This window comes from Sinocyclocheilus grahami, unplaced genomic scaffold, assembly GCF_001515645.1.
Source record: "Sinocyclocheilus grahami isolate Dianchi unplaced genomic scaffold, SAMN03320097.WGS_v1.1 scaffold468.1, whole genome shotgun sequence".
In the NCBI taxonomy this organism is placed as follows: Eukaryota; Metazoa; Chordata; class Actinopteri; order Cypriniformes; family Cyprinidae; genus Sinocyclocheilus; species Sinocyclocheilus grahami.
This window is the reverse complement of record NW_015505647.1, coordinates 354,871-374,497: the sequence shown is the minus strand read 5'-3', so window position 1 is coordinate 374,497 and position 19,627 is coordinate 354,871. Positions and strand designations below refer to the sequence as shown.

Sequence of the window (19,627 nt, the reverse complement as noted above, 5' to 3'; positions counted from 1 at the left end):
CCCCCCCCCCCTCCAAAAAAAAGAAAAAGTAAAATAGTTATTTAATTTTTTTAATATGAATTATATACTACCATTTAAAAATGGTGTCATAAGAGTTTTTTTTTTATGTTTTTGAAAAAAAGTATCTTTATGTTCTCCATGGCTGCATTTATTTGATCAAAATACACTAAAAACAGAAATATTGTGAAATATTATTACAATTTAAAATAATTGTTTTCTATTTTAATATATTTTATTTTATTTCACTTTTATATATTTTATTTTTAATATATTATTTATTTCTGTGATGGCAAAGCTGAATTTTCAGTGTCACCTGATTCATCAGAAATCATTCTAATGTGGTGATTCGGTGCTCAATGAACATTTTTTAAAAATGATTATTTTCAATGTTGAAAACCGTAGTGCTGCTTAATATTTTTGTGGAAACTGTGATTGAATTTTTGAAAGTCTGAAGAACAGCATTTATTTGGAATATAAACCTTTTTTTAATAATATAAATGTCTTACTGTCACTTTTGATCGATAATTGTGTGTATTGATCAAAATATGACTGTTAGAAAATATAGCTGTTAGAGTTTGCAGCATTCTAACATCAGACTCTTATTATATTTCTAAAGTTTTGGAGCATGCATTGAAGTGTTATGAAGAGACAGGTGGTTGATGCTTAACTAGTCACTGGGATTAGTACCTAATACAAGTAATCAACTTATGAATCCTGTAATAAAGTCCTGTTTCTCCTACAATTCTCATGTCACTTCAATGAAAGAGTTATATAGTAGATCTCTGTGTGAAACAAAGACACACTGTGAAGTGAAAGGTAAATTAGGTTTTTAAATAGTTTTTTTACACTACTCGGTAGGACACTGAGGTCTAAAGCCTGGCGTGAAACTGCTTCCCTATTTGACAAGTCAAATTTAGGTCACATCTCACTCACTCCCTCAATAACTCTGGCAGGATTTAATAAAAAAAAAAAAAACATTCATTATTTTCGTGTGTTGAAGTGTAATCCTTTTCAAAGATAACTAAGAAAAATATTATAAAAGGATGAAATTATGTAAAAGACTCATGAAACTATGGTGGTGTTAATGTGAATTTCTTTCTATTTCTATGAAATAATTTGGTTTATTAATAACTACTGTTTTCTTAGTAAACTCTCCTTTTGCTTTGTCAGGCGTCTTGGTTTTGGTGGTTCAGAGTCCGGCTCACTCGCTGTCATGAGTAAAAGCGTTGTCAGTCTACCTACCGCTCTGAAACTGAACACTCAGCTAAATAAAACACAGTCAGCTGTCAGACGAGCATCTAGAAAACTTCCCTACAACATGTTTGTAAAATAAATATTACACAGCATTTTTAATAAAGGCAGGATTTACATTCTTCCATTTTGGGAGCAGCGGAGGCTCCTGTGAACAGCCGAGGATGTTGAGGCCAGAGTTTCATTAGATTTATCTGGAGGTTTGAGGCTTTGTAAACAGCATGGAGGTACTGAGCAGGGCTGTGTATTGGCAAGAATCTGGCGATATGATACATATCACGATACAGAGGTTGCGATACAATATGTTGCGATACATTGCGATACTGTAAGCAAGGCGATATATTGGGATATTTCTTATTTTAGGAATTGGATATATTTCTAGGAAAGCTGTCATTAAGAACACACCACCATATACAAACCTTAGCAATAAATAAAAAAAAATTATTTAACCAGAACATGGTGGGATCTGCATTTGCAATAATCAGCCCCTGTAACATTCAACGTTATTGAACCACTTTTTGTGCAGTATGAGTAGGGGGAAAAATTAAAGTGCTTGCAGGATCCTTTAGTTAAATGTATAAGTAGAAAATGTATTTTATAAAAAGAAAAGACCATATATATATTTTTAGACCCTGCTTTAAAGGTTCACTGTTTAAATTTACAATAGTAACATACAATGTCATAACATTTTGATCTGAACAAAAGAATTACATCTGCTTAATATCAATGAAAAATAAAGTGCTTGCAGGATTCATAAAGAAAACCAAACAATTGTAAAACAATAAAATAAATACAGATGTTCAACATTCTCAGAACCTTTCCACTTGGATTTCACAGGTTTTTCAGTTTGTATTTATGTTCCTCGTGGAATCGCCGAGACCGTGACGCGAGCACCGCCCCAACTGCACAAAACGCCCCCAACACACCAACGACCCTACCGCCTGCCGCACCCCGCACGAGGCTCTTCACACGGGACGCGGCATGTGGCGAAACCAAGGCGGCGCCCCGTGGACGTTACCAAAAAAAGCTCAAATGATGCCACACTTCAGCTTTGTACACCGAAACAGGAACTGCAACAATTCTTTCATCCTCCATTACTTGCAGCAAACTATATTAACGCTAACAATAGGGGCGTGCCCTAATGCTAGTATTTCCTGCCACTGTTTAAGTTCAGAGATGAAGACTGCCATCTAGTGGTCGGAATATAATCTCAAAACAAAACAGCTGCCATGAATCTTGTATGATTTTTTTTTTTTTTATATCGATATTCCATTTTTGAGAATCGATACAGTATCGCCAAACAAAATATCGTGATACGTGTATCAATATTTTCTTACACCCCTAGTACTGAGAGATGATTGTAGAGGATATGTGATCGGTCGACCACATCTGAGCTGGGCTGCTTCAGTAGAGGAACTGATGCTATTTCCCTTTTTAATGCTTGATGCAAAATTTCGATTTATATCAGATTTTTTTTGTTGTGTTTCACCCTGCTGTGGTACTAAATGGTATTCTATTAGGGCTACATGATTTGAGAAAAAAATCTAATCGCAATTGTTTGTTTTTGTGATTTTTAAAAGGCAAAAATGTGTGTGTGTGGTTGTGTGTTTTAATAAACCTCAGTAGGGGTATGCGATCTATATCATCTATGATAATATCGCAATTGTTGTTTAAAGATATGCAGACTTTTATGTGCCTTTTATATTTATATCATCTGACATAGTTATTATCACACGAAGAATTTTTTTTTCTCCAAATATCAGCCCGATTGCAGATGTGATATTGATTTGATGAACAGTTCAATAAATAAGAAGTTAATATTAAGTGACTTACATTTTAGACACAACAGTTGTTTGAACAAATTGGTTGAATGAATGACTCAATGGCTCACTCATGCCGTGATTTGCTGCCACCTACTGGCGATTTTAGGTTTATATTTAAAATATATTTTCCCTTTTTTCCCCAAAACATTTCAAATATCAGTATTCAACGTTTGTTTAATCAAAATAATTAATTCATCAAAACATCAAAATAATAAATCAAAACATTATGCATTTGTAACTGCAGGTCAAATGCATTCATGTCCTGCATTAAACAGTCTGTGTAAATGCATGTAAATGCCACCTCTGCAGTGGAAACTCAAATTTTGTTGATACTGTTTACTTTTCTTTAAGATTACTATTTGAATTTGATTAAATTTAAGAATTTGACATAAAAGATGATGCATGCATTTAATTAGGTTAGAAAAAACTGGCCTTATAAAGGTAAAAAAGCCCATAAAAGGTAAAAATCCATTTAAGCTTAAAAGTAAATTTCTGTTACTCCTACAAACTAGCCAGCTCACAGAATATGAAGAATATCAGAAGCTTTGGGTGTCAGCTGTCCACGGCAGTCCTAAACCTGCCAAGGTACCAGCACAATAACACGCTCTGCAAAATTTTGTCTAATAATCGTTATCGACAAAATTCCAGAAAATATCAAGATATCATTTTATATCATTATCGCACACCCCTACCTCCAGGTTTGCTGCACTTGTTTGTAGGGCTGCATACAATAACTGTATACAATAACAACACCCTGACTCAGACTTAGGTTTTAATGCGTGTCATTTTCTTGCTTATGCTTTGCACTCTTATTGAATGTCATACTGCTCTGTGTGTGTGTGTGTGTGTGTTGCATCCTGCGGTGCTCCTGGGGAGTTTTGTTTCGTGAATGTGTACAGATTCAGCTGTGCAGTCCTGCCTGCCGACTTCCGCTGCTCCTGCAGTGCAGGGATTGTTTTGGAGTATTTTTAGGGGCTTGCTTTTGAATAATGAATCACCTGCAGACTGAAGACAGCAGGGTCTGCCCCCCGTGAACACACACACGCACACCTAAGACAGCAGGGTCTGCCCCCCGTGAACACACACACACACACACACACCTAAAAGTCTGTGTATGTGTGAGATTCATATTTGAGCGTGACCTAAAGATAATTAAGGGTCTGATAATCAGTAGTGCTGATGTTAATGTGCATCTGTTTTACTGTCCTAAAGGCTTTGGGATACACATATTATATCTCTCGGTTTCTTTCTGTGTCTGTGTTTAGGCCCTGGATGTGGACCGCAGTGTCCTTTACAAGATGAAGAAGTCAGTTAAGGCCATTTACGCCTCCGGTCTGGGTAAGTGATCTCAGCCTCTTTACTGCCTCGCCTCTGTCATTCATCATCTCATCCCGTCTCGTGATGTGGCCGCAGTCTGATTGGATTACAGTCAGCAAATCTCTAGAGCACATCTGCGCATCCATCTGATACAGGGAATGTACTCGGCTTTATCTATAGGTGACACATTTGATACATGATATATGTTGATCATGCTTAAAAAGAGAGTGTGTCTTTTAGAATGGAACTGAGAGTAGGTAGTTTGTTTCCATTTTTAGAGATGTTGAGTGTCTCTATGTCTTCAAGTGCTGAGTGAAATTTGAAGAGAGTCCTGATTCAATGTACTGACTAGGGATAGGGCAGGAGTAGAGCCCTGCACGGGCCTCAAATTTAGGCCCTAGTCCGGCCCTGCCCCGAGACGCTCAGGCCCTAGCCCGGCCCGTTTCCGACAGCTTATCAGAATTACCGGCCCAAGCCCGACTTTTTTTCCCCTTCTGTTTCAGCTATTAAAATAGTTCAGTTTTGTATGTAATAGCAAAGTGATTATATTTCGTTTAGTTTCTTTATGAAGTTAATAAAAAAAAAACGTTTGGAGCATTTTTTGTTCGCTAAATATACGTTTTTGTTTTTTTAAAGTAACGACCAAGCAGCCAGCAGCAGACAGTGAGCCTACTGTATGTTTGATCAATTTAGCCTTCTCAAATCATCACGACTTGCCTAAAATAAAATCTAAAGATATAAAACAGTTCAAGCATATAACAATGTTTAAACGTTAAACCTAGATAAATGTGCGCTATATCCAATAGTTTGTGCGGAGACGCTTTGCTGGACATAGAGGCGCCAGCTCGATCACTTGCATTTTTTTCAGTGGATAGCCTACGCCGTCATTTTTGCTCATAAAGGTAAGAGTAATACATCATCCGTAGCTGTAAAGGGTCTACTTTTATTTGTGTGCACTCACAATATCAGCAAAACATTGTGCTTTTATAAAATAAAGAAAAAAAACGGCTTTCTGCTGTCTCGTCTTGAACAGGAGCGCTTCACAAAAATGAACCGAAACTCAGCGAATACTTGCCTCACAGACATGATAAATATATCTATAGAAAGCTTTAAATGACTACTTAACGAAATAAAACAAAACAAAAACTCTTTCATTATAATCATAATCCGTAAAGATGCACTTCTCTCTAAAGGCGCGTCTAATGAGGAGATGGCGAGTCAGGATCGGCAACTTCATCCTTGCGACACTGACTCAGAAAACACTAGTTTATTAGTAAATAACTCAAATATCTCCCTACTATTTCCCCCCGTCACATTTATGGTAATTACTTTTGCCGGTGCTTCTTAAGCCTATTGCGTGCATTTGAACGCAGAACTCTTCAGCTGCGGTGACGGCACGCATGCTGCTGCTGCTGGACACTAAACACCGTCGAGCCGCTAGCACGGTCCCGTGTTGTTTCCACCAGCGTGGCAATTTTTTTTATCACTAATTGATGGATGTCTAAAATATAAAAATAAGGAGAAGCCTAAAACAGGCCCGAGGCCCGGCCCGCGTTTGAACTATGACGTGAAAATTGTCCCGAAGCCCGACCCGAGGGGCGTAAAAAAGTCGGGGCCCATCGGGCCCGGGCTGAAATGCAGGGCTCTAGGCAGGAGGATGGTCAACTAGAAGTCCAGCAAGTGACATATTTTTTCCTGAGGTCTTAACCTGTATTTATTTATTTAGTTTAGTTTTAGTTTTCTTATACTTGTATAATAGTAATATATTTAGCAGCCATGCTTTGCTGTCAAAAAATAAATAAATAAAATACAATTTAGTATTAATATTTTAATATTAAAAATGTATATTTTATAGTAAATTAATGTTACATATTCTAAATAAATATTACATATTTAATATTAAATGGAGAAATAAAACTAAATTTTGTATTTAAAAAAATCTTGAAGGCATTGAATTTGTTTGCACAAGCACTCTTTCCATGACTGTAGCGACCATGATTTGCTGCTAAAAATAAAATAAATAAAAAACTTGCTATTAAAACTATATGCTCTTAATATTTTGTTTAAAACGGTATTATTTTAATATAAAAATAATATTCAATATTGTTAATAAAAAATTGTTATTAAAAAATTACTTGACATTTGAATTTTAAAAATGTATTGTTGAAGCCAGTAAATTTGTTCCATAGCTGTGCCATGCTTTGCTGCTAAAAATGAAACAAAAATATTGGATTTAAAACTATTTTTTTATCGAGATTTTAATATTAAAAACAGTATTATTTTGAAATTAAAAATAAAATTAAGTATTATTAATAAATATTACACATTTATTATTAAAAAGATTTAAAAAATAAAATGTATTTGACATTTGAAAATTTCAAAATGTATTGACGAAGCCTGTATTTTTTTCGATAAGCAGTTTTTTCATGGCTGTAGCTGTAGTGCTTTAAATTAGATGAATTTAGACCAGCGGAAGTTGCGACAGTAGCCCCGCCCACACTACAAACTCATTGGACCGAATTACTGCTCCTCATCTATGTAAAACATCAAACATGACTGAGGAAGATTAGAATCATATGACATGAGTTCCAATAGTTTACAGAGTTAAATTTACAAAATCACAATTTATAAGGAAGTATTTGATTTTTGGGTTTTAGACCAATGAAATTTTACTATGGGCAGGGCTGCTTTTACATAATGCAAAACAAAACCTGGTTGCTGAGACTAATAGAACAAAAAATGATCGCTCGCTGCTTCACTGAGTAGCATCTGTTTAGGATCCAGGGTTAACTTCATGTCGCTTACAGGCTGTTATCTTCACACTGACCTACTGGAGAAGGCGACATCCATGAGTTGTGCTTTCCCAGAATATAATTAGTGTTTTAGAGTGTTTCCGAGTGATGCTCGATTGAATGGCTCCAGTTATCAGCGCGTACTGAAGGACTGTTCTTTGTACCGGCTGCCGGTACTGAGGTTGAGCAGCTCTCCATTGTGCCGCCTGTCTCTGCCTATGACAACACGGCTCATTCACACACTGAATTTGTTTCAACTGCACAAGGAGACCCAGACGAGCCAGCTCTGCTGATCAACACTTTTACAGGAACACTGCTGGCTCTGTTCAGGTGGGACAGCTGCCTCCCACACCCCAGGGGACAGCTGTGCCAGGACACACCCTTCATGTCTATCCTGATGGGATTCCCAGAGCCGTGGCTCTGTTATTGTTTCCTGTTTGCGGGAATCAGTGTTTTTGTGTCGTGTCACTCTGGCAGGATCTGTTCCACTCATTTGATTATGCAAATTCAGATTCCATGAAGTATCGTTGAAAATAATTTGCAAGCCTGATCCTTATTTGCATTTTACTGATCTAAACACACCTGACTTGCATTAAATAGCCGTACCGTAATTGCATATCAGACAAAATGAGTGCTAAACGATTGCTATTGCTCATATTTTGGTTTGTTTTAAATGCTACAAGGCATCAATAAAATGAATCAATACAAATATTTGTTTTTACTATTTTGTCTAAATAAAATACTAAAAACAAAAATGTGTTGTTTTAAATGCTGCAGTTGTTAGGCATCACAAAATTCTAATATAAAAATAAATAAAAACGGCTGATATTAATATGTTATACTACTTTGACTAAATAAATAAATTAAATAAAACCTCTAAAAACTAAAATTAGTTGTTTCAAATGTTACAAGTGTATTTAGGCATCACAAGGCAACCTCCAGATAAATGCTACAAGCTATTGTGGCATATTCTAGTATAAAAATAAATAAAAAAATGGCTGATATTAATGTTATTTTATTTTGTCTATTTATACTATTTTGTCTTATAAAAAACACTTAAAACTCAAATCAAGCATCACAACATTATAATTTAAGAATAAACTAATTTTGTTTTAAAATTCTACACTATTTTGTCTTAAACACAAACAAACAAAAAAAAAACTAAAACAGTGGTTTTAAGTGCTACAAGTGAAATTAGGCTTCACAACATGAATGAAAATGTATGAAAATAAATATATTTATTTTGAGATTTGCTAAAATTACAGTTTTACCAGTTAAGTGTTAATAAATTAGTAGTGTTTTTAAAGGTTAACTTAAAGTAAATATTAGATGATGACAATGGTAATTTAAACATAAAAAATAGGGGAAATGTCAACATCGTCCGATAATGATATATATAAAAATGTCTAATAATATCGGCTGATGACCAAGTTGGCTGGTCAAAAGTGGTTATTCATTAGGAAAGCCATATTACGTAAGCCTTGATAGGAACGTCATGTTCCTCTGCAGTAATAAATCAGAGAATCCCTGCTTACAGGCTGGTAACCCTGGGTGAGTTTGATCAAGTTCTCTGCTCTTAACACATTCTTTTATCAGTGAGGAACAGGACATCTGCTCTTAGCTGACTTTAGAAAGGCCAGACGGCCCGGGATGTACATAAATCTCTCAGAGTTGACGTGCGAGAGACAAATCTCCTGATCATAGCACTCTGAACTGCTGGGTCACGTGCAGAGGTACAGAAATAGGTGTAATTCACACCTGGAGAGAACAGTGACAGTGTGTTAAAATCACTGCTGGAGTGTGGAATTTACTACTGGGATTTTAAACCCTCTTCTAACATCTATTATCATTGCCCCGGCAGATGCTGCAATGATCGCAGGATGACAAAAGTGTTAATGTGCCAATTAAAAATAGAAATAAATAATATGTAATATTTCTGTTGTAGCATTATTTTATGGGAAAATTACAAGGTAAAATTCACCTTCCTCCATTCGGCATTACAAAGGTTCATGAATTTTTCAAAATGTAGAATAATAAATTCATATTTTTGGCAAAATTCTATTTAAACATGTAATTCAAATTTTATATTATATTATAAAAAAAATTATATATATAATTTTATATCAATAGTAGACACACTCTCTCTCTCTATGTGTGTGTGTGTTTATAAATATTGTTAAGGTCAGGCTTACTCACAAAACATCTAAAAGGGAAGCTAGAAACGTCTAGAAAAGCACAGGCTGTTTCCATCTTTAAGTCACAGCGTTTACATCATTTAGTATGTTTATGTAGTCTCTTCACATGGCATCTCATTTATTAAATAAGCTGCCAGTGTGTCTTCAGGAAGGTGAAGAAGATGAGCTCTCACTCCTGACACATCAGAGCATTCTCACTTCAGCCCAAGAAACAAGCACTTCTGTTTTACAGTCCTGGATTATTTATGCATGATGATCAGTGTCTATCGCAGACATCGATCTGAAAGCTGCCTAGAGAGGATGGGAGAAAGTGAAGGAAGAAAAGACGCTGACAGAACTGGAGCATCTTTCCTGTCAGTTTGGAGCCTAAGGCCTACTGGAGGCTTTTGCCAATAATGAAACCTTGAGCTGGCATCAGGTGTCTGAGCATTTCACAGTAAGAAATATCTAGTAGAGGTTTCTGAAGTATTCTGAGTGTTTTACACTTATATTGACATAGCTTCTAGGGTGTTGTAATTAGGGTTGGGTATCGTTATTTATTTTTTTGAGACCGGTGCCAAATCGATACTTTTAAAATGGTTCCGGTGCCTAAACTGTGCCTGAACCGATACTTGTTAAAAAATAAATAAATAAAAATTCCCCCCAAAAATTATGGATTGGCCATTAGAATAGAAGTAGAATAGAGAGTGCACATGTTAGAGGGTCAAGTTTAAAAAAAAAAAAAAAGACTAAATACTTTTTTGCCCCACTGTAAAATTAGAAGTAGCATTAGAATAGAGAGTGCTAGAGTTAGATGGTCAAATGAAGATTAAAGAGATGTGTTTTCAGCCGTTTCTTAAAAATATTAAGGACTCAGCTTCTTGGATTGAGCTGGGCAGGTCATTCCACCAGGAGGGAACAGTTAATGTAGAAGATCATGAAAGTTTTATCATAGGCATAATACGAAACGTTTCAATACAAGCATTTCAGTCAAATGTAATTTATGCAATATTTCAAACCTTTAACCCACTTGGGAAAATCAACCCATGGCAACAGTTTAAAAGTAGCCCAATTCTGTGGAAAAAACGCGGACTTGGCAACCCTGCATCCAACGAGAGCTAACAGAGTCAGCTTTGACTGATCACAGGTCGAGAATAAGGAGAGATGACTGACAAGACCATGCTGGAGGATTTGCTGCTCAACAGATCCTGAGCTCATTGACAAATATCTGATGTGCTCCCTTTACACAGAGTGCGTGTGATCGCGAAATCGAAAGTGAACGTAAACAGCGCAAACGCTCATTCAAAAATATTTAAATACACCGCATCCTGACTTCCTGAGAGCGGCTCCCTGATGCGCCAAAATTATACTCAATATTAGAATGTTTAAAGGAGTGGACACGAAAATCGTGGGAGCGATACACATGTTGCGAGAGCAGGCGGCAATGGTCAGAGATTCAGCGGGAGTGAGATTAAGAACAGCCGAATTCCCGGACATTTTGGACAATTAAGAAATCCCAGCCGGATGCATTTTTGTAGGTCCAAAAAGAGGACATGTCCAGGGAAAAGAGGACGTATGGTCACCCTAATTTATAATCTATTGCAAATCAATGTATTTTTTAAAGTAGCATATAGAACATATTTTCTGCCTCATTCTGTGACAAGAAGCCTCATCAGATCACAAAAGGAAACATTTGACTGGTGTTGTGGAGTAAAAAGTTTATATTGTTCTCTTTTGTTGGACAACAGGTTTAGAAATGTGAATACAAGGGAGGTTTAGCTTTAGGCATTTTAATTTAAGGTTATTCTTTAGGAATCCGTTGAAAATCCTGAATGGTTTATTATATCTTCTGGCGAGATTTTTGAATATGCATCTGATGAACACTCTTCTATCCCATGAAGCCACAGCAGAGGAGTCATGAATGGCAGTGGAGCGACGCTTTCAAGTATAAGGGGCTTTCCTTGCCATTATTGCTTAGATAACCCCCTATTTACACGACATACGTCTGTGGTGCATTACGGCTCCAACACCGCCACCGGAGCTGATCGCGGCCACTCTATTCAGTGCTTGTACTTTATACCATTTTTATAACAGCATGGCATGTTTCAGAAGTGTCTCTTCATGCTGCTTCGCTAAAGATACATGCCTACGTCTCCTTTGATTAAAAATAATGGCTAATGCGGTCGCTGCGATTACACGTAAACCTGACAACAACCGTCTATGACTAATCGCAAGAGAAAACAAAATATATTTTAGTCACAAAACATTGGTTAGTGGAAACGCCGTAATTTCGCAATAGTTTCTTATCGACATCTATAAAATCTCGCAAAAGTTTTGCCCAAATCTGTAATGGAATAGTGACTCTAGCTGCCTCTGAAATCACATACTGTCTGACTAGGCACTATATTTGGTGGAGAACATTGAGAAAGTATGTTTCTATATAGTATGAATGTGTAGTATGAATGAAATCCAGATGAACAACGTCTGCCATATTGTCATGTGAGTTATGGCATCAGTTGCATTGCTTCACTGCCATTTATAACTCCTCTCCTGTGGCCTCATGGGATAGTAAAATGTCCATCAGATATGCACTTCAGAATCTAAATGTAAATACTATAGGTCATCCAGGTACTTTTTGTCTATGAATACTATGAATTTGGACATACTGCTAGTTTCACATTGTTTTTTGCCTAATATATACAGCATATAGTAGAGAAGTGCTGGAGTGACTTTCATTCCAGAATGAATCGGTGTATTTGAACGAATCAGTTGAGTGATTCAAATGACTCATTCATAAAGATAGTCTACTTATCACACCTACTAGCATAAAAATATAACCTGAAAAATCACCTGACAGTCTGTCTAGAGCACACCAACACAGATAAGCTGAGTGAGATGTCAAAATGTCCCAGTGCTTTTGAACAAAATATTGGCTTTGAGTGTCCAATCAAATATGAGTATTGAAACTACCTTTATTATTGTATTAATTCTATTTATTTAGCTTTAAAATGTATTGGCCTGTATTCTATATAAAACTCCAGGAGTAGATAAGGGGGTATTTTTCTTACCCTATAAGCCAGGTGCAATGTACACAGGTGTTTAAATGATTCCAGCATTACTCGCATGGACCAACCCCTCCTCCACTACAGACTCACCTGAGTTTACAATCATCACATAATAAGCTCAGCGAGTAGCTAGCCAGAAAACATTCATGAAAAGGAAGACAATTTTATACTATATGTGTGTAATAGTGAGTTTCAAAGGCTTAAAACTCAAGTCACTGCCCTAACTGGTGCATTTTTGTGTGAGTGATTTTGAAGGTGACCGTGAGACAGGCCAATGAAACAGTAATTTTGTTCCCCCAACAGACTGTCATTCAGATGGCCACAGCACTGAAAGCCTGCTAGGGTTGAGTTACCATGAGGAGAGACAGCTAGGAGCCAGATTTTTGCCATTGCAGATGAGCAGAAAATGTGCAGAGCTCATATGTCGCTTTAAAAACGATAAGCAGATCCAAATGCACAGTTGGCCACTGCAGCAGAAAACAAGACTGCATACTTGAAGGCCAAACACAGCCTGTGTTGAGTCTGTACACACACCGCCTGGCCTGGAGATTTACTGTCATAACATTAGCGGCGGCATCAGCTGGAATCCAGCCTGCATGTGAAGAGCCCTACTGTGAATGTCAAACCATGTGGAGATCACAAGCACTGCTATAAAATTCGGAGCCTCACATGCATTTTTTGTAAGAGACTTGAGGCTCAGGCGGAGTTTGGTATTCAACGGTTATGGATGGCATGTTCGAGACATTCAGTTTATGGGTGGCACACGTTTTTATCTGTCTTAAAATATTATATATGTGAACTGATTGCTATGAATTGTATATGTTTGCTATTTAAAGGGGTGGTTGACTGCTTTTTTTTTTCTTGGCTTGATTGTGTTTATGGGGTGCAGTGTAACATTTTACATTTATTGTAAGCCGCTGTCTCCATTGTCATTTGAATGGCCGGTTGACTTCCGGTTTCAATGAAACCACTCCTTCAAAAATACGCAATGAGCTCAGATTGGTTAGCTGGCCCAGTGTGTTGTGATTTGTTAACCGGAAACTTAACCGGAAATTCGTTGTCCGGAAACTTCATGCCCATTACCATTACGGGCAGTAGTTGCATGTGCTCCGGTGGAATGTAAATAAAGGTGTCAATTTTGCCGTATCAATTTGAGCCAGAATCAGACCCAGACAGCAGTAATGAAGAGGATCAAGCAGTTTCAGTAATAGCCTTTGTGTGAATCCGGCATTCAACTCGTGTAGATTCTGGAAGCTGTCTTCCTTAAAATGTGCAGCACAGACAGCTACATTAGGATTAAATTTGTCAGGAACAGAATTAAAATTAAATTGTAACCATTGTTCACGAAGTACAGTGTCCGTAGGGAGGCTGAACACAGAAGACCTGTTAACGGGATGAAAATAACACAGTTTCAACAGCATGGCTACAACTCTTCCTCTTCTCTAAAGCCGTGCTACATGGCCCCGCCCCCTTTGTTGCATGTTTCCGGGAGTGGCGTTTATGTAAATTTCTGGGTTTGTGACGTAACAAATCCGGGAAGTAGCTCGTTGTAGTCCCTACGAGCCATTTTTGTAGGCTAAACTGCCAGAATTTTAAAAGACCATCTCCATTTGCATTGAACTTTCAGTGCCGTAACTTTGCCGATATCGTTTATGCTCAAACAGCAACATTACACACTAACTAATGTTAAAAAAGTTTAATTACAATCAACCACCCCTTTAAGTTCTAAAATTAAATAAAATAGAAAAAATTCTAATTTAGTAGTTAAATTAGAATGAATTAAAACTGTTGAAAGTAGTGCTATTTTAGTATTTTTTATGTATTACTATAATTTTTTTATTAAAACATTAAATTAGCTATTTATATCTTCATTTTCATTTTTTTTATTTTTTTTATTATTATTTAAACAAGTTTTAGCATTCAGTTTGTTTTAACATTTATTTTATTTCTGCTTTATTTCAATTAACAAAAATGTTTTTAATAGTTTTAGTTAATGATAATAACCCTGGTTGAAAGACATTTCGCTTATGACTCTGACTTAAAATATTATACAATTAAAATCATTGCCATGGATTTTGTATGTTAGTTGTTTAAATAAATTAAATGTTAGAATTCCGAAGTAGTAAATGTAAAAAACAAATAAATAAATAAAAAATTGTGTAAAAAAAAATCATAACAGTCAATATATGATAATTGTAAATAAACGTTTCCTAGCCCAGAAAACAGTCTTCAGTGAAAAATAGGCAGAATGCAATGGCACTGACATTATCAATGGAAAATGGGTGTAAGAAGTCAGGAAAGGCCTATATTGAGATGTGATGAGTCACTGTGATGCAGCAGGTGGTTTGAAGGAAAAGGTCTTCACAGCTCATAATCAGACACTCTCCCACTGCTCTCCTTCCTCCTGCCGTCCGAGGGTGTGACTAATGTCACGGAGGGCTAGAGAGACAGAGGTGTGTTTCAGGTTTTAAGTTATAAGGGTCTCATAGCCTGTCATAACTTGTTCAAACGATGAATCTAATATCTTACATTTACAAATGATTTGTTGTTGCTAAGGGGTGTGACTGAGTACACTACCAAGTAGTTGCTGTCTAGTAGCTGTCTACACTTTTACAGTAATCCATTGGATTTTATTCTGGTAAGTGAGGGTTACTTGCTGTAAGTTCAAGAATTTACACTTGCTGTTTGAAATCTCATTGAGGGAAAGTAAAATAACCCATTAAGTTTGTGTCACACTATTGAGCTGTCTACCTAGGTATATTTCCAACATGAATGCTGTTGCAAACATTACGCTGCATTTTAAGACAACTATTTTTCACCCATTTCGAAAGCAGCATTACATCAGTATAATTTGTGGATAATGCAAACCCAGAATGCATTGTGACTGTATAAAAAAAAAAAAAAGTGATTGTATAAAAATATACTTGTATTTTGTTTAGTACGGCAAAATGTTGTTAAAATAACTCCAAGTAATTACAAATTGACTATTTAACCCAGTGTTGAGTGCTATGTGTAGTATCTGTGCTTGAGTATCCCCTTGTTAGCTTACCAAGTGCACCACATATGCTAAGCGTTTGTGTCTTACCTAAAGTGTAATTCACGCTTAAGACTTTGCTTGGTGATGCTGAACATATCAATTTCAATGTCATTTAGGATGTTCACTTAGAAGATATATCTGACTATTTGTACCGTATACAGTGAACTCACTAGATTCAGTGTTCAAATCCTGCCTACTACGCTATTGAGATCAAACTAATAGGAGTCTGGACTACTTGAGTTTGAGCTTGGGTTAGCAATTTTAACTGATGCATATACTGCACATTCGTGCACTCATTTGTAATTATCAAGTGTTTATTTATTGAAGCAGGTGTAGCCATTCATCAAACTGAACAGGCAAAGGGCATGCAACAAAAACAAGCGCCCTATCCCTGCTTTCCCAGTCAGGTATAAGAAAGGATGCTTTCATTTGAATGGAATCTCCTCAGCTTACGGCCTTCAGATATTCATTATCCTTATTAGCCTGTATCTAATTACCGTGCCTGTTGTGGTGACCTGGGCAGTGCTCCAAGTCTACTCAAGCACATGAGCGCTCGAATCTGCTGGAGTGCGTCTCCAGGTCTTCCTTTTGTGTTGTCGCAACATGGCCCCAGTTCTGGACTGGCTTTAGTGTGATAGTGCACCACCGCCTCTCTTCCTGTCCCATTGTGTCCTTCCTATCGAGATACAATAGGTCACCTAAAGAGAAAGCTCTTAAGCAGACTTTCACAAGCTACACTGAATCAAATCAGCTTATAAATTATTCATAAGGTCATCGACTATATAATAATACTGTGTGGCTATTCTTGCTGACGGTCTTTGTTTGAAGAAATTGCGCTAGATAACATTAACTAGTTGTGGGAGGAAGGTCACCCACAAGTGAGGCTTGAAAAGCTCCAGGTGTTGATTATAAACAGGCTTGCACATTGACTAGCATCCCGACACTTTATGACATGTCTGTACTTGTAAATTACACATTTTCCCTGCAGACAAACTGGGGGGAGTTTGCAACATCACTGCATGAGTGAATTACACGCTTGCTTGTTTTCCATCTTTCGCTCTTTGCCCCTGGAGAGGACATCGCCTGGGAGTTTGATGGAATTGGGAGGAAGTTCTGGGTTTTTGGATTTGTTTAAGTTTCCATCAGGCCCTATCAGGGTATTTTTGTCTTGTCGTACAATAACAATGAGCAGAGTGTGGAAAAGATTCCTTAAAACAATAAATAGGCTATTTTGTGTGCCCGTGGTTGTATGAAGTCGATGTGATTAGGTTGACTGTAACTGATAATGCTGGAATACATGACAACACAATCAGGAGGAAAGAAACCAACAGTAGGAAAGGACAATAAGTTGGTGAGACAAACACGATACTGCAGCTGTGAAGAATGTTAGGCTTATGTGACTGTATAGAACTTCATAATTTTTTTTTTCATTATTGAAGTACATAAAATAGTCGCCATATTTAATTTTATGAAATTAGCATTTTAAGGTGCAATTGGTTTTTAGTTAAGTTGTGATTACAGCTTTCTGTCTGTTTGTAGCTCACGTGGAGAACGAGGAGCAGTATACTCAAGCTCTGGAGAAGTTTGGAGAGAACTGTGTGTACCGAGATGACCCTGACTTGGGATCAGCCTTCCTGAAGTTCTCCGTCTTCACCAAGGAGCTCACGGCCCTCTTCAAGAACCTGGTGAGGACATTTATTGTGCATTTATGTGATTTTATATAGAACAAATGGGTTTCAGATATCTTACTTTCCTGCTGTTAATGTGCTTGGACCTCTGGGCCCAAAAACTGATCTTGAGTCATTGATCTACTGGGTGGATCAACTTTCATGATGAATGTGTTTTAGCAGTTATTGGTGCTGCTACCTCAAATAAGTTGAGCTGAACATTATCAGTCATTGTGTAATTTATGATTTGGGAAGTTTTCCTCTTAGTTTTTGCGAAGCTAATGAATAATTCCACTAACATCGTGTTTGCATGAATACTACTTAAAACGTCTAATTTTTCTCCCGCGGCATCAGACCTTTTTTGTTTCATCTCAGCTTTGTGTGTTTATCTCTGATTGCCATTCTAAGAAAGACAATTGCACAGCTGGGAAGAAAGAGATTTGTCTAATGCGGTGCTTTTACTCTCTAGTTTCAGAACATGAATAACATCATTACCTTCCCATTGGACAGTCTGCTGAAGGGAGATCTGAAAGGGGTTAAAGGGGTAAGTTCATTACTTTAAGCCAATAAACTGTTTCATTCTTGGCTTTTTGGCAGTTTATCAGCAGTATATTGATCAGTGCTTGTCTCAAGGTGTGTTAGGCACGTGCACATCAGCCAATACATAATGGATGGGTAATATTCCTTGGCACACAAGTCCTGAGTTTCATGCGTAATCAATTACTTGTGACTGAATTTACACCTTAATGATAGAGACTTTTTGTGCATATTTTAATTTAATATTTTTATGAAATATCTCTTCAAATGCATTATTAAATTAAATATATGATATTATAATTAATTAAATATATTCAAATGTATTAATTATATATAACATTTATTATTGATAAATAATATTTTAGTGTTCAACTTAGGCTGATATAGGCCATGTGCCTATAGAAATTTGGTGCTGAGATATGACTGGGAATTTTAGGGGTTCCACACTGGGTCTCTGTATATTTTCCCCAAGTCTAAAGATCTCACTAACATCTTTAATACTCAGTGCAACATTCTACCTTTAAACATAATGTTCCCTAATGCTGTTGGTTAAATATGTCTGGCAGAAACTGTAGTACCAGTGTTAGACCCCTGTATGCCTGTTTACACTCACATGAACATGCTTGAGCAGAAGACAGCTGGTAGAAGCTCTATACTGAACTGATTCTTAGAATGTTCTTCCAGGCCACTTCAGTTCATTAATGTCCACCATGACCTCCTGACCTTCTCTGCACCACGTGATTGTCTTGTTAGCTCTGAAGGGGAGTCTGATGTGATTTACTCCTAATGAGGCGCTTCACTCAGCTCCCTGTCTCGTTTCCCTGGAGACTTCACTTTCTCTCTCTCGCTGTGATGGGGCTAAAAAAGACATTCTGTCTGGGTGATGTGTTTCCTTAAATGTGTAGTTAAAAATTAAAGGACAGTTAACTGAATCAGTGAGACCCTACAGGCATTAATTGTGCCTTAATAGTGACTTAACGTGTTTGGACCTTTACAGTGATTAAGTATTTTTTTTCGATCTGAGATAGCATTCACAACATCACTGCCTAGTGGTACTATTTCTCATACTAAATGACAACATTTTTTGGTGTGAAAAACATTTTAATTTGAATATGCCTGTTCAAATATTTGCATACCATCAATGCTATGGATTTTTTTTAGGGAATGGTGTTGTAATCTGTTTTTTAAAGGACAGTTAACTGAATCAGTGAGACCCTACAGGCATTAATTGTGCCTTAATAGTGACTTAACGTGTTTGGACCTTTACAGTGATTAAGTATTTTTTTCGATCTGAGATAGCATTCACAACATCACTGCCTAGTGGTACTATTTCTCATACTAAATGACAACATTTTTTGGTGTGAAAAACATTTTAATTTGAATATGCCTGTTCAAATATTTGCATACCATCAATGCTATGGATTTTTTTTAGGGAATGGTGTTGTAATCTGTTTTCCATCGAACCAATAAGATTAGCACTTTTGGTCACATGCCCAGAGTCACTGCTGTTACATAAAACCGTTACATGGTGTTGCATTAGGGTATAGCAAATGCAAAAATCTGAATGCTGTTTAAAATAAAAACATAAATACTAGCCTATTTTATATATATATTTTTTCTGTGACAATCAGGCGCTTTGTGTACCATGGTAACATGAGCATTCCTGCTTTTCTTATAAGCGCCACCTGCTGTCAGAGAGTACATTTGCATTTTTATTCAGTCCATCTGCTGTTTTTTCCCACATTGGTTTGAACAGACAATCGCATAAGAGAATTAAATTTTCTTGCAGAACAGTTTTAGAGTTTGTTGGAATCCCAAGTGTTATATAAAAATTTATAAATACAATTTAGCTTATTAAAATAATACTTTATTTTATTAATAATATCTCAATTTTATTATATTTATAATACAAATAAATAATATATATATATATATATATATATACTGTATATACATACATACAT

General features: G+C 36.6%; 1 protein-coding gene across 1 annotated transcript in view; it reads left to right on the top strand.

Moving 5' to 3' along the window:
* Nucleotides 1-19,627, top strand: part of LOC107553272 (arf-GAP with SH3 domain, ANK repeat and PH domain-containing protein 2-like) — a 72,823-nt gene that overhangs the window by 24,928 nt on the left and 28,268 nt on the right. The window contains exons 2-4 of the mRNA XM_016235455.1: nt 4,340-4,412; nt 16,999-17,144; nt 17,596-17,670. Of these exons, the coding sequence (XP_016090941.1) occupies nt 4,340-4,412; nt 16,999-17,144; nt 17,596-17,670 (294 nt within the window). The remainder of the gene's footprint in view (nt 1-4,339; nt 4,413-16,998; nt 17,145-17,595; nt 17,671-19,627) is intronic.